The sequence below is a fragment of the Neodiprion lecontei genome, chromosome 2 (genome assembly GCF_021901455.1).
Source record: "Neodiprion lecontei isolate iyNeoLeco1 chromosome 2, iyNeoLeco1.1, whole genome shotgun sequence".
NCBI lineage: Eukaryota > Metazoa > Arthropoda > Insecta > Hymenoptera > Diprionidae > Neodiprion > Neodiprion lecontei.
The window spans coordinates 830,130-843,957 of NC_060261.1; the positions used below are offsets into that span (position 1 = coordinate 830,130).

Genomic DNA, 13,828 nt, shown 5'->3' on the forward strand with positions numbered 1-13,828 from the left:
ACCTTCGTCGTAAGTGGATACACGTCTTCTTGGCTTCAGTTTCAAAGCTAATGATTCGTCTGTTTCCTCATACGAGTATTTTCGATCACGTTTCAATTTTAGATTTACGTCATTCTCTTCAATTTCTTCAACAGAATAAGGCCTATGTTTTTTCTTGGTTTTGCGCTTCAGAGGTAAGTTGAATTCATCAACGTCGAGTTCTTCTATACTGTACTCATCTTTGACTTCTTCCTCACTATCGTCAATAATCTCCTCAATAATCGGCCCGCCGTCATCTTCGATTTCTTGCATAATCCGAATCGTCTCTTCACCCGCTTCTTCGGAATATGTGAGTGGTCGTTGTTTTGGTTTTAGACGAACTTTCCCAGACATTGTGATGTCTTCTTCCTCGTAGGTGTTTAGAGAGATTTTGAATTCTTGTTCAACGTCCTCTTTTGTCTTTGTAGTTCGAGGTCTGAAGGTAACATTCTCGACTTCAGTTACCTCCTTAACATCTGGTCTGAGTTTTCGCTTTGGCCTGAGCTTACGTAACGTAACATCTTCATATATTTCTTCGATAGGTTTCGGTATGGTTTTAGGCGGCCGTCTTTGTATAGTAAATTCTTCAACAACTTCTTCGTCTTGTATGTCTTCAATTTCTTCAAGTTTTTGTATAGTCAACTCTTCGGCCTCTTCTTCGATAGCTTTCTTCTTAGGTTTCTTGAGAGTTACGTACTGCGTGACTTCTTCGGGTTCTTTTTGTTTCACATCCTCTGGTACAAGCTTCTTGATCGTTACTTCATCACTGGCCTCTTCTTCCACAGGTTTTTTCTTCGGCTTCTTCTTCAAAGTCACCTGCTGCGAAACTTCTTCAGGTTCTTCTTGTTTTACATCATTTGGAGCACGCTTCTTGATCGTTACTTCGTCTGTGGCCTCTTCTTCTACAGCTTTTTTCTTGGGCTTTTTCTTCAGAGTTACCTCTTGCGAAACTTCTTCAGGTTCTTCCTGTTTCGCGTCTTCTGGCACAGGCTTCTTGATCGTCACTTCGTCGGCAGCCTCTTCTTCGATAGGTTTTTTCTTCGGCTTCTTCTTTAGAGTGACTTGCTGCGAAACTTCTTCAGGTTCTTCTTCTTTCACATCCTCTGGGGCAGGTTTCTTGATCGTCACTTCGTCACTGGCCTCGTCTTCTACAGCTTTTTTCTTGGGCTTTTTCTTCAGAGTTACCTCTTGCGAAACTTCTTCAGGTTCTTCTTGTTTCACATCCTCTGGCATAGGCTTTTTGATCGTCACTTCGTCGGCAGCCTCTTCTTCGATAGGTTTTTTCTTCGGCTTCTTCTTTAGAGTGACTTGCTGCGAAACTTCTTCAGGTTCTTCTTGTTTCACATCCTCTGGCACAGGCTTTTTGATCGTCACTTCGTCGGCAGCCTCTTCTTCGATAGGTTTTTTCTTCGGCTTCTTCTTTAGAGTGATTTGCTGCGAAACTTCTCCAGGTTCTTCTTGTTTCACATCCTCTGGGGCAGGTTTCTTGATCGTCACTTCGTCACTGGCCTCGTCTTCTACAGCTTTTTTCTTGGGCTTTTTCTTCAGAGTTACCTCTTGCGAAACTTCTTCAGGTGCTTCCTGTTTCGCGTCTTCTGGCACAGGCTTCTTGATCGTCAGTTCGTCGGCAGCCTCTTCTTCGATAGGTTTTTTCTTCGGCTTCTTCTTTAGAGTGACTTGCTGCGAAACTTCTCCAGGTTCTTCTTGTTTCACATCCTCTGGGGCAGGTTTCTTGATCGTCACTTCGTCACTGGCCTCGTCTTCTACAGCTTTTTTCTTGGGCTTTTTCTTCAGAGTTACCTCTTGCGAAACTTCTTCAGGTGCTTCCTGTTTCGCGTCTTCTGGCACAGGCTTCTTGATCGTCAGTTCGTCGGCAGCCTCTTCTTCGATAGGTTTTTTCTTCGGCTTCTTCTTTAGAGTGACTTGCTGCGAAACTTCTTCAGGTTCTTCTTGTTTCACATCCTCTGGGGCAGGTTTCTTGATCGTCACTTCGTCACTGGCCTCTTCTTCGATAGGTTTTTTCTTTGGCTTCTTCTTCAGAGATACCTCTTGCGAAACTTCTTCAGGTGCTTCCTGTTTCGCGTCTTCTGGCACAGGCTTTTTGATCGTCACTTCGTCGGCAGCCTCTTCTTCGATAGGTTTTTTCTTCGGCTTCTTCTTTAGAGTGACTTGCTGCGAAACTTCTTCAAGTTCTTCTTGTTTCACATCCTCTGGGGCAGGTTTCTTGATCGTCACTTCGTCACTGGCCTCGTCTTCTACAACTTTTTTCTTGGGCTTTTTCTTCAGAGTTACCTCTTGCGAAACTTCTTCAGGTGCTTCCTGTTTCGCGTCTTCTGGCACAGGCTTCTTGATCGTCACTTCGTCGGCAGCCTCTTCTTCGATAGGTTTTTTCTTCGGCTTCTTCTTTAGAGTTACTTGCTGCAAAACTTCTTCAGGTTCTTCTTGTTTCACATCCTCTGGCATAGGTTTCTTGATCGTCACTTCGTCACTGGCCTCTTCTTCGATAGGTTTTTTCTTTGGCTTCTTCTTCAGAGTTACCTCCTGCGAAACTTTTTGAGGTTCTTCCTGTTTCACATCCTCTGGCTCAAGCTTCTTGATCGTCACTTCGTCAGCAGCCTCTTCTTCGATAGGTTTTTTCTTCGGCTTCTTCTTTAGAGTGACTTGCTGCGAAACTTCTTCAGGTTCTTCTTGTTTCACATCCTCTGGGGCAGGTTTCTTGATCGTCACTTCGTCACTGGCCTCGTCTTCTACAGCTTTTTTCTTGGGCTTTTTCTTCAGAGTTACCTCTTGCGAAACTTCTTCAGGTTCTTCTTGTTTCACATCCTCTGGCATAGGCTTTTTGATCGTCACTTCGTCGGCAGCCTCTTCTTCGATAGGTTTTTTCTTCGGCTTCTTCTTTAGAGTGACTTGCTGCGAAACTTCTTCAGGTTCTTCTTGTTTCACATCCTCTGGGGCAGGTTTCTTGATCGTCACTTCGTCACTGGCCTCGTCTTCTACAACTTTTTTCTTGGGCTTTTTCTTCAGAGTTACCTCTTGCGAAACTTCTTCAGGTGCTTCCTGTTTCGCGTCTTCTGGCACAGACTTCTTGATCGTCACTTCGTCGGCAGCCTCTTCTTCGATAGGTTTTTTCTTCGGCTTCTTCTTTAGAGTGACTTGGTGCGAAATTTCTTCAGGTTCTTCTTGTTTCACATCCTCTGGAACGGGTTGCTTGACCGTCACCTCTTCCTGAGTTTCTTCCTCCACAGATTTCTTTTTCAGTTTTTTTGGCAGAGTTGCTTCTGACGAAATTTCTTCAGGCTTTCCCTCTTTTATTTGTTCTGAAACAAGTTTCTCAACTGGTGCTTCTATTTTAGTCTCACCTTCGACAGGCTTTTCTTGAGGTGTTTCATTTGACGTTATTTCTTTTTCAGGCTCTTCAGGTTTTTCTGGGGTAGTAGTGGGTGCAGGCTTTGACTTCTTTGAAATTTTTTTCTTTTTAGTCGATTCTTCGAAATCATCTACTGGATGCTTCTTCGCTGGTTCAGCCGTATCATCTGGGAGCCCTTCTACATCTTCCGTATCAGGTTTGTTTTTCAGCCAGCCCTTCAACTTGATGGTTTCTGGTTCGTCTTCAGGCTTATCAGAGGCTGGTATTCTAAATGTAACATCTGGTTCTTCCTCTGGGGTATCGGATTTGGGTTTTCCTTTTATTAAAGGAATCTGTTCAGTATCTTGATCTGGTTTCGTTTTCTTTCGTTTTGGATGCTGCGTTTTTTCAGGTTCGGGCTTAGGTTTTGCAGGGTGTTCAATTTCGTCAGAAACATATTTTTCGATCAGTGGGTGCTCGAAATCGAGTGGATTGAAATCGTCATGTTCTAATGTCGTATGCGGTTCAGTTGTTTCCTCCCGAATTATTCTTTCTGTAGGTTTCTCTTTAAGAGGCTCTTTCTTTATTTCTTTGGTATCTTCAACAATTTTTTCTGGTATCTGCTTCAATTTTATTTCGTCGATTTCTGGTTCTTCTGATGTCAAAATTTGACCCTTACCGACACGTAGTGGTTGAGGCTCTTCTGACTTTTCCTTTGGTTTCTTTGGTTGACGTTCGTAGATAGATTTATCCTCAATCTCTTCTAACGGAACTTTTTTCAATTCTTCAAATTCCTGATCTAATCTCTCGAGGTCTATCTCGTTTTTTTCTGTGAATTTCACTTTCTTTTGTTTTGTTTTTAACACTCTAAGTGCCTCTTTCGTATTTCTGGACAGAATTCCACATTGAACTGGATTTTCTTCGAAGGTATCTATTTTTGGTTTTTGTAATTGGGGCGGATAATCATCTATAAAAGTAATTCGACTACGAAGAAGTATTTTTGGAATCACCACGCCCTTTGATTCCTTCTTTTTGGGTATTGCTGCCTTTTTTAATTTAATTGTTGCGAATTGGGGCTGTTCATCTTCTGGTTGTGAAAATTTCAATTTCGTTGGTTGGTTTACTTGAGTTCGTTCGATTTTTTGCGGCACTAATTTTTGTAGCTTTGGAAGCTGAGTTTTTCTTTCAGTTTTTGATCTGGGCTCCCACTGAATCTTTTCCGGCATTGGCTCGAGAACTGGTCTTTCGTATGGTTCTGGTTCAACCCATTCAACATCCTCTTTCTTTGGAGATGTTTTCTTCTTTTTCTTTTTCAATACTTTTTTAGTCGGAAGTTCTTCAGAAGGCTTGATAATTTCTTCACCATGAAGTTTGTCTGGTTTTTCCGTAACGGGCGCTTCAGAAGACTTTTGTTCCCTGTCAGTAGCCTTTCTGTTGTCTTCCTTCGTCACAGTTGCTTTTGAAATAACCGCTTCGACAACTTCTACTCTATTAGGCTGCTCTTCAACTGGCACCGCTATTTCTTGATCAGGTTTCTTGTCTTCAAACAATTCTTGTGCTGACGTTCCAAGAATAACCTCAGTTGTCTCAATACTCTCTTTGGGAACAATATTTTCCGTAGCTTGTTCTTCAGTCGGTTTTTCAGTTGTAATACTCTCAACAACTTCAGCAGGCTGCTCCATCTCCGATGCTTTAGGTTTCTTCGTTTTCTTGGGCGCTTTCTTAACAGGGACTTCAGTGATTTTGACCTTATCAGGCTGTTCTTCAATTGGCATAGCTGTTTCTTGGCTCGGTTTTTCGTCCGTGGGTAGATCTTGAGTAGACGATCCCAGAATAACCTCAGTTGTTTCAATACTTTCTGTGGAGAAAATATCTTCCGTAGCTTGTTCTTCCGGTGGCTTTTCAGTTGTAACATCCTCAACAACTTCAGCAGACTGCTCCACTTCTGCCGCTTGAGGCTTTTTCGTTTTCTTGGGCGCTTTTCTGATGGGAACTTCAGTGATCTTGACCTCATCGGGCTGTTCTTCAACTGGTATGGCTGTTTCTTGGCTCAGTTTTTCGTCCTCGGGTAATTCTTGAGTAGACGTTCCCAGAATAACCTCAGTTGTTTCGATACTCTCTTTCGGAAGCATATTTTCCGTAGCTTGTTCTTCAGTTGGCTTTTCAGTTGTGATGCCCTCAACAATTTCAACAGGCTGCTCTATCTCCGATGCTTTAGGTTTCTTTGTTTTCTTGAGCGCTTTGTTGACAAGAACTTCAGTGATCTTGACCTCATCGGGCTGTTCTTCAACTGGGAGAGCTGTTTCTTGGCTCAGTTTTTCGTCCTCGGGTAATTCTTGAGTGGACGTTCCCAGAATAACCTCAGTTGTTTCGATACTTTCTTTCGGGAGAATATCTTCCGTAGCTTGTTCTTCAGTTGGCTTTTCAGTTGTGATGCCCTCAACAACTTCAGCATTCTGCTCCATCTCCGATGCTTTAGCTTTCTTCGTTTTCTTGGGCGCTTTCTTGATAAGGATCTCAGTGATATTGACCTTATCAGGCTGTTCTTCAACTGATATGGCTGTTTCATGGGTCGGTGTTTCACCCTTGGGTAATTCTTGAGTAGACGTTCCCAGAATAATCTCAGTTGTTTCGATACTCTCTTTTGGAACCATATCTTCCGTAGCTTGTTCTTCGGTCGGCTTTTCAGTTGTAATGCCCTCAACAACTTCAACAGGCTGCTCTATCTTTGAAGTTTTAGGTTTCTTCGTTTTCTTGGGCGCTTTCTTGACAGGGACCTCAGTGATCTTGACCTTATCAGGCTGTTCTTCAACTGGCATAGCTGTTTCATGGCTCGGTTGTTCATCCTCGGGTAATTCTTGAATAGACGTTCCCAGGATGATCTCAGTTGTTTCGATACTCTCTTTCGGGAGCATATCTCCCGTAGCTTGTTCTTCGGTCGGCTTTTCAGTTGTAATGCCCTCAACAACTTCAACAGGCTGCTCTACCGCTGAAATTTTAGGTTTCTTCGTTTTCTTAGACGCTTTTCTGACAGGAACTTCAGTGATCTTGACCTCATCAGGCTGGCTTTCAACTGGAATTGCTGTTTCTTGGTTCGGTTTTTCATCCTCGGGTAATTCTTGAGTAGACGTTCCCAGAATAATCTCAGTTGTTTCGATACTTTCTTTCGGGAGAATATCTTCCGTAGCTTGTTCTTCCGTTGGTTTTTCAGTTGTAACGTCCTCAACAACTTCAACAGGCTGCTCCACTTCAGACGCTTTAGGCTTCTTCGTTTTCTTGGACGCTTTTCTGACAGGAACTTTAGTGATTGTGATCTTATCGGGCTGAACTTCAACTGGAAAGGCTGCTTCTTGACTCGGTTTTTCGTCTTCAGGTAATTCTTGCGTAGACGTCCCAAGGACGACTTCAGTTGTCTCGATACTTTCTTTCGGAAGAATATCGTGTATAGCTTTCTCTCTGCACGGCTCTTCGAGAATCATATCTTCAGCAACTTCTGAAGGCTGCTTTTCCTTAGAGGTTGTTGGCTTCTTCTTTTTATCAGGAACTCTTATCGCTTCTACTTCTGTAGTTTGGACGGTTCTCTCATCTTCGACAGCAGGCTTCGCCTTTTCTTCGGCGGGTTTCTCGATAACAATTTCTTCAACGACTTCATCTGGAACGCCATCGTCTCGGATAATAGCCTTTTTCTTCTTGATAACCTTTCTTGTTGGGGTCTCTATGATTTCCACAATTTGTTGTTCCTCCATCACTGTTGTCTCTTCGACTGGTTTTTCAATGATTTCTTCAATAACTTCTTCAGGCGCACCTTCCTTGGTTGGCTTCTTCTTCTTTTTGATTGTTTTCGTCGTTGGAGTTTCAATCGTTTCAATAATCTCCTCTTCTTCAACAACCGTCTTTTTGGTTGGCTTTTTCTTTGGTGCCTTCTTTACATCCACTTCTGTGATTTGGACGGTTTCCTCATCTTCGACAATCGGTTTTGCCTTTTCTTCGGCAGGTTTCTCGATAACGATTTTTTCAACGACTTCATCTGGAACGCCATCGTCTCGGATAATAGCCTTTTTCTTCTTGATAACCTTTCTTGTTGGGGTCTCTATGATTTCCACGATTTGTTGTTCCTCCATCACTGTTGTCTCTTCGACTGGTTTTTCAATGATTTCTTCAATAACTTCTTCAGGCGCACCTTCCTTGGTTGGCTTCTTCTTCTTTTTGATTGTTTTCGTCGTTGGAGTTTCAATCGTTTCAATAATCTCCTCTTCTTCAACAACCGTCTTTTTGGTTGGCTTTTTCTTTGGTGCCTTCTTTACATCCACTTCTGTGATTTGGACGGTTTCCTCATCTTCGACAATCGGTTTTGCCTTTTCTTCGGCAGGTTTCTCGATAACGATTTCTTCAACGACTTCATCTGGAACGCCATCGTCTCGGATAATAGCCTTTTTCTTCTTGATAACCTTTCTTGTTGGGGTCTCTATGATTTCCACGATTTGTTGTTCCTCCATCACTGTTGTCTCTTCGACTGGTTTTTCAATGATTTCTTCAATAACTTCTTCAGGCGCACCTTCCTTGGTTGGCTTCTTCTTCTTTTTGATTGTTTTCGTCGTTGGAGTTTCAATCGTTTCAATAATCTCCTCTTCTTCAACAACCGTCTTTTTGGTTGGCTTTTTCTTTGGTGCCTTCTTTACATCCACTTCTGTGATTTGGACGGTTTCCTCATCTTCGATAATCGGTTTTGCCTTTTCTTCGGCAGGTTTCTCGATAACGATTTCTTCAACGACTTCATCTGGAACGCCATCGTCTCGGATAATAGCCTTTTTCTTCTTGATAACCTTTCTTGTTGGGGTCTCTCTGATTTCCACGATTTGTTGTTCCTCCATCACTGTTGTCTCTTCGACTGGTTTTTCAATGACTTCTTCAATAACTTCTTCAGGCGCACCTTCCTTGGTTGGCTTCTTCTTCTTTTTGATTGTTTTCGTTGTTGGAGTTTCAATCGTTTCAATAATCTCCTCTTCTTCAACAACCGTCTTTTTGGTTGGCTTTTTCTTTGGTGCCTTCTTTACATCCACTTCTGTGATTTGGACCGTTTCCTCATCTTCGACAATCGGTTTTGCCTTTTCTTCGGCAGGTTTCTCGATAACGATTTCTTCAACGACTTCATCTGGAACGCCATCGTCTCGGATAATAGCCTTTTTCTTCTTGATAACCTTTCTTGTTGGGGTCTCTCTGATTTCCACGATTTGTTGTTCCTCCATCACTGTTGTCTCTTCGACTGGTTTTTCAATGACTTCTTCAATAACTTCTTCAGGCGCACCTTCCTTGGTTGGCTTCTTCTTCTTTTTGATTGTTTTCGTTGTTGGAGTTTCAATCGTTTCAATAATCTCCTCTTCTTCAACAACCGTCTTTTTGGTTGGCTTTTTCTTTGGTGCCTTCTTTACATCCACTTCTGTGATTTGGACCGTTTCCTCATCTTCGACAATCGGTTTTGCCTTTTCTTCGGCAGGTTTCTCGATAACGATTTCTTCAACGACTTCATCTGGAACGCCATCGTCTCGGATAATAGCCTTTTTCTTCTTGATAACCTTTCTTGTTGGGGTCTCTCTGATTTCCACGATTTGTTGTTCCTCCATCACTGTTGTCTCTTCGACTGGTTTTTCAATGACTTCTTCAATAACTTCTTCAGGCGCACCTTCCTTGGTTGGCTTCTTCTTCTTTTTGATTGTTTTCGTTGTTGGAGTTTCAATCGTTTCAATAATCTCCTCTTCTTCAACAACCGTCTTTTTGGTTGGCTTTTTCTTTGGTGCCTTCTTTACATCCACTTCTGTGATTTGGACCGTTTCCTCATCTTCGACAATCGGTTTTGCCTTTTCTTCGGCAGGTTTCTCGATAACGATTTCTTCAACGACTTCATCTGGAACGCCATCGTCTCGGATAATAGCCTTTTTCTTCTTGATAACCTTTCTTGTTGGGGTCTCTCTGATTTCCACGATTTGTTGTTCCTCCATCACTGTTGTCTCTTCGACTGGTTTTTCAATGACTTCTTCAATAACTTCTTCAGGCGCACCTTCCTTGGTTGGCTTCTTCTTCTTTTTGATTGTTTTCGTTGTTGGAGTTTCAATCGTTTCAATAATCTCCTCTTCTTCAACAACCGTCTTTTTGGTTGGCTTTTTCTTTGGTGCCTTCTTTACATCCACTTCTGTGATTTGGACCGTTTCCTCATCTTCGACAATCGGTTTTGCCTTTTCTTCGGCAGGTTTCTCGATAACGATTTCTTCAACGACTTCATCTGGAACGCCATCGTCTCGGATAATAGCCTTTTTCTTCTTGATAACCTTTCTTGTTGGGGTCTCTATGATTTCCACGATTTGTTGTTCCTCCATCACTGTTGTCTCTTCGACTGGTTTTTCAATGACTTCTTCAACAACTTCTTCAGGCGCACCTTCCTTGGTTGGCTTCTTCTTCTTTTTGATTGTTTTCGTTGTTGGAGTTTCAATCGTTTCAATAATCTCCTCTTCTTCAATAACCGTCTTTTTGGTTGGCTTTTTCTTCGGTGCCTTCTTTACATCCACTTCTGTGATTTGGACCGTTTCCTCATCTTCGACAATCGGTTTTGCCTTTTCTTCGGCAGGTTTCTCGATAACGATTTCTTCAACGACTTCATCTGGAACGCCATCGTCTCGGATAAGAGCCTTTTTCTTCTTGATAACCTTTCTTGTTGGGGTCTCTATGATTTCCACGATTTGTTGTTCCTCCATCACTGTTGTCTCTTCGACTGGTTTTTCAATGACTTCTTCAATAACTTCTTCAGGCGCACCTTCCTTGGTTGGCTTCTTCTTCTTTTTGATTGTTTTCGTTGTTGGAGTTTCAATCGTTTCAATAATCTCCTCTTCTTCAACAACCGTCTTTTTGGTTGGCTTTTTCTTCGGTGCCTTCTTTACATCCACTTCTGTGATTTGGACGGTTTCCTCATCTTCGACAATCGGTTTTGCCTTTTCTTCGGCAGGTTTCTCGATAACGATTTCTTCAACGACTTCATCTGGAACGCCATCGTCTCGGATAATAGCCTTTTTCTTCTTGATAACCTTTCTTGTTGGGGTCTCTATGATTTCCACGATTTGTTGTTCCTCCATCACTGTTGTCTCTTCGACTGGTTTTTCAATGATTTCTTCAATAACTTCTTCAGGCGCACCTTCCTTGGTTGGCTTCTTCTTCTTTTTGATTGTTTTCGTCGTTGGAGTTTCAATCGTTTCAATAATCTCCTCTTCTTCAACAACCGTCTTTTTGGTTGGCTTTTTCTTTGGTGCCTTCTTTACATCCACTTCTGTGATTTGGACCGTTTCCTCATCTTCGACAATCGGTTTTGCCTTTTCTTCGGCAGGTTTCTCGATAACGATTTCTTCAACGACTTCATCTGGAACGCCATCGTCTCGGATAATAGCCTTTTTCTTCTTGATAACCTTTCTTGTTGGGGTTTCTATGATTTCCACAATTTGTTGTTCTTCCATAAACGTGGTTTCCTCTATTGGTTTCTCAATCACCTCTTCAACTACCTCTTCAGGAGCATCATCTTGAATTGGTTTCTTCCTTTTTTTGATCGTTTTCTTTTTTGGAGTTTCAATGATCTCAACGATTTCTTCGTCCTTAGTAACAAGTACTTCCATCTGTGTAATATGACTTTCCGTTATTTTCCTGAATTGTTGCAAAGGCCCTAGGGGTATAAGTATGGTGAATCTGCCCTCCAAAGATATTCAAATGACACTTAGAAGGATTCGTAGGTACCAATCAAATAATAAGATCCTGAAATTTTCAGATCCTTAACTCAATTGGTTTTTGAGAATAATCAAAACATGTAAAAACAGAAAAAATCTTTTTTCTCAGGATTGACTGAACCAATTGATTCAAATTTTCAACATGCCTTGTGGACTGATAATAGCTTCTAGAAAAACATTAAAAACTGTACAGCTTGATAAGATCCTTAAAAAAAATTGTTTTGTCGCTAATTTCCAATTTTAATCATGATACAATTTTGGCACAGTTATGAAACTATTATTTTTTCAAACCTTATCCATCTACCTACAACACCGCGGTATTTCAAAATTTTTAAAAATGGTACGCTGTAGTAGAAAAAAATAAGAACCACTTTTTGGTCCAAACAATGAATTTATTTATATGTTTTGAGCTTTAACTTTGTTATTTTAACGCCCATTCGTAGAGTCAATTATTTCATCCTCAAACCAACAATTATTTTTTTTCCAAAGTCAAAATCTACAACAGACAAATAATAATAATGAGTAAGTAATTTCAACAAATGTTTCTAAGAACAGCTTTTTATTATAAAATTCGATTATTCATATATTTTCACTAATTTGAAACATAGATATAATTAACAATTATCGAGCTTGAGTGATTATTGAGAAATGATTGAAAGAAATACAACTTTTGAAAATTTTGGAAAGTCAATGCTCAGTGAGATAACATATATATATATTTATTTCATTAAGCTAATAAGATTTCTTAATCAAAGACAATAAATGAAAAATGTTGCATTTGCTCTAAATTGTTAAAAAAAGTTACTGGTACTCCTAAACGCTTATTAACAGATCAAGACATTTTTGAGTTTTCAAACACATTTCATTTTGTTTTTTCTACTGGAGATACCGTCTGTCGCAATTGTCGATTGGAGTTGTACAAAAAAAAGGAAAATTGATTCTGTTGCGAGTGGATCGTGTTTTGTAGATGAATTGGAATCAGCTGTCAGTGAAATATTAGACAAGACAGAGTCCAGTTTGTCACAGATAACATTATCTCGATCAAGTTCGGATGATCCGTCTTTAAGAGCGAACATCACATCTACAGCCAAGAGTGCAGAGTATATTGAAGTACCAATCAAAAGAACTATTTCAACTCATAAGTGCTGTTGTCTTTCTCATAGTACTGATGATGTAACAATGATTCCTCAATACGCTCGAATGCAATCATTCATTAAACGGCGAGTTTACATTTCGGATGGAAATTGATGCTATTGGGGTCATTTAATAAATAAACATTTTTATGAAGAATAAGAGTTTATTCTAATTGGACTACAATTTCATGTTCAGAAGTAACTAATATGATGGAAAACTTCACTGTTAAATGTGATTCTACATTACTAGACAAAATGGACAATTATCATGTGTCAGATGAGAAACCTCATCTCTTAACGAGCTTGAAATGGGAAAACGTAATTGAGTTGCAGAATTTGCTATCAACAATGAGAGACACTGACGCTCGAATAACTCAAAATCGATAATTGTTAATTATATTAAGGTTTCAGGTTAGTAAAAATATATAAATAATCGAATTTCATAATAAAACGTTGTTCCTAGATATATTCGTTGAAATTACTTACAGATTATTAATATTTATCTTTTGTCATTTTTGACTTTGGCAAAAAAAAAAAATTCTCAATGTTTTGAGTATGAAATAATTAATTCTATGAATAGGCGTTAAAATAACAAAGTTAAAGCTCAAAACATATAAATAAATTCAATATTTGGGCCGAAAAGTGGTTTTTATTTTTTTCTACTATAGCGTACCTTTTTTAAAAATTTTGAAATACCGCAGTGTTGTAGGTAAATGGATAAGGTTTGAAAAAATAATAGTTTCATAACTGTGCCAAAATTGTATCATGGTCAAAATTGGAAATTACAAACAAAACAATTTTTTTGAAGGATCTTATCAAGCTGTACAGTTTTTAATGTTTTTCTAGAAGCTATTATCAGTCCACAAGGCATGTTAAAAATTTGAATCAATTGGTTCAGTCAATCCTGAGAAGAAAGATTTTTTCTGTTTTTACCTGTTTTGATTATTCTCAAAAACCAATTGAGTTAAGGATCTGAAAATTTCAGGATCTTATTATTTGATTGGTACCTACGAATCCTTCTAAGTGTCATTTGAATATCTTTCGGGGGCAGATTCACCATACTTATACCCCTAGGGCTTTTCTTACCTCTAAATTGGCAGACTTACCTTACGAAGAACTTCCTCAGATTCACCTGAAAAACATCAACCATCAATTATTATTACATGATATCTCGTAACCGTGAATTGCTGTTGAAATACTCAGCATTAAATATTCGGGATGTTTTCATGATTATACTACATACGTTTTTTTCATTAATGAACAATTATCTTTGAAGAATGTTGTTTTCGGATAGTGTAAAGCACAACAGCATTATAGTAAATTTGACTTGTAACCGCAGAGAAAATGTACCGAGAATCGCCGAAAGTACGTTGTCCACAATCATTGCAAACCTTAGTTGAAATTTTTTAAAGTGGCTAGTATACCTATCAAAATCACATGCAAATTACGTATCAATATGTTGTGGAAGCAATGTCGCATGATCTTAAATTCTTAACTATGAATAAATTCCTAATATGATATATTTCTAGTTTCTAATTGTTCTAGATTTATTGATACGCGCATATATAGAT

General features: G+C 39.7%; 1 protein-coding gene across 3 annotated transcripts in view; it reads right to left on the reverse strand.

Moving 5' to 3' along the window:
• The window catches only part of LOC107220428 (titin), a 67,029-nt gene that overhangs the window by 9,453 nt on the left and 43,748 nt on the right, over window positions 1–13,828 (reverse strand). For all 3 annotated transcript variants that reach the window (XM_046732918.1, XM_046732919.1, XM_046732917.1), the window contains 2 exons: window positions 13,364–13,389; window positions 3–11,016 (listed from right to left, as the gene is read on the reverse strand). In XM_046732918.1, coding sequence (XP_046588874.1) covers window positions 3–11,016; window positions 13,364–13,389 — 11,040 coding nt within the window. The remainder of the gene's footprint in view (window positions 1–2; window positions 11,017–13,363; window positions 13,390–13,828) is intronic.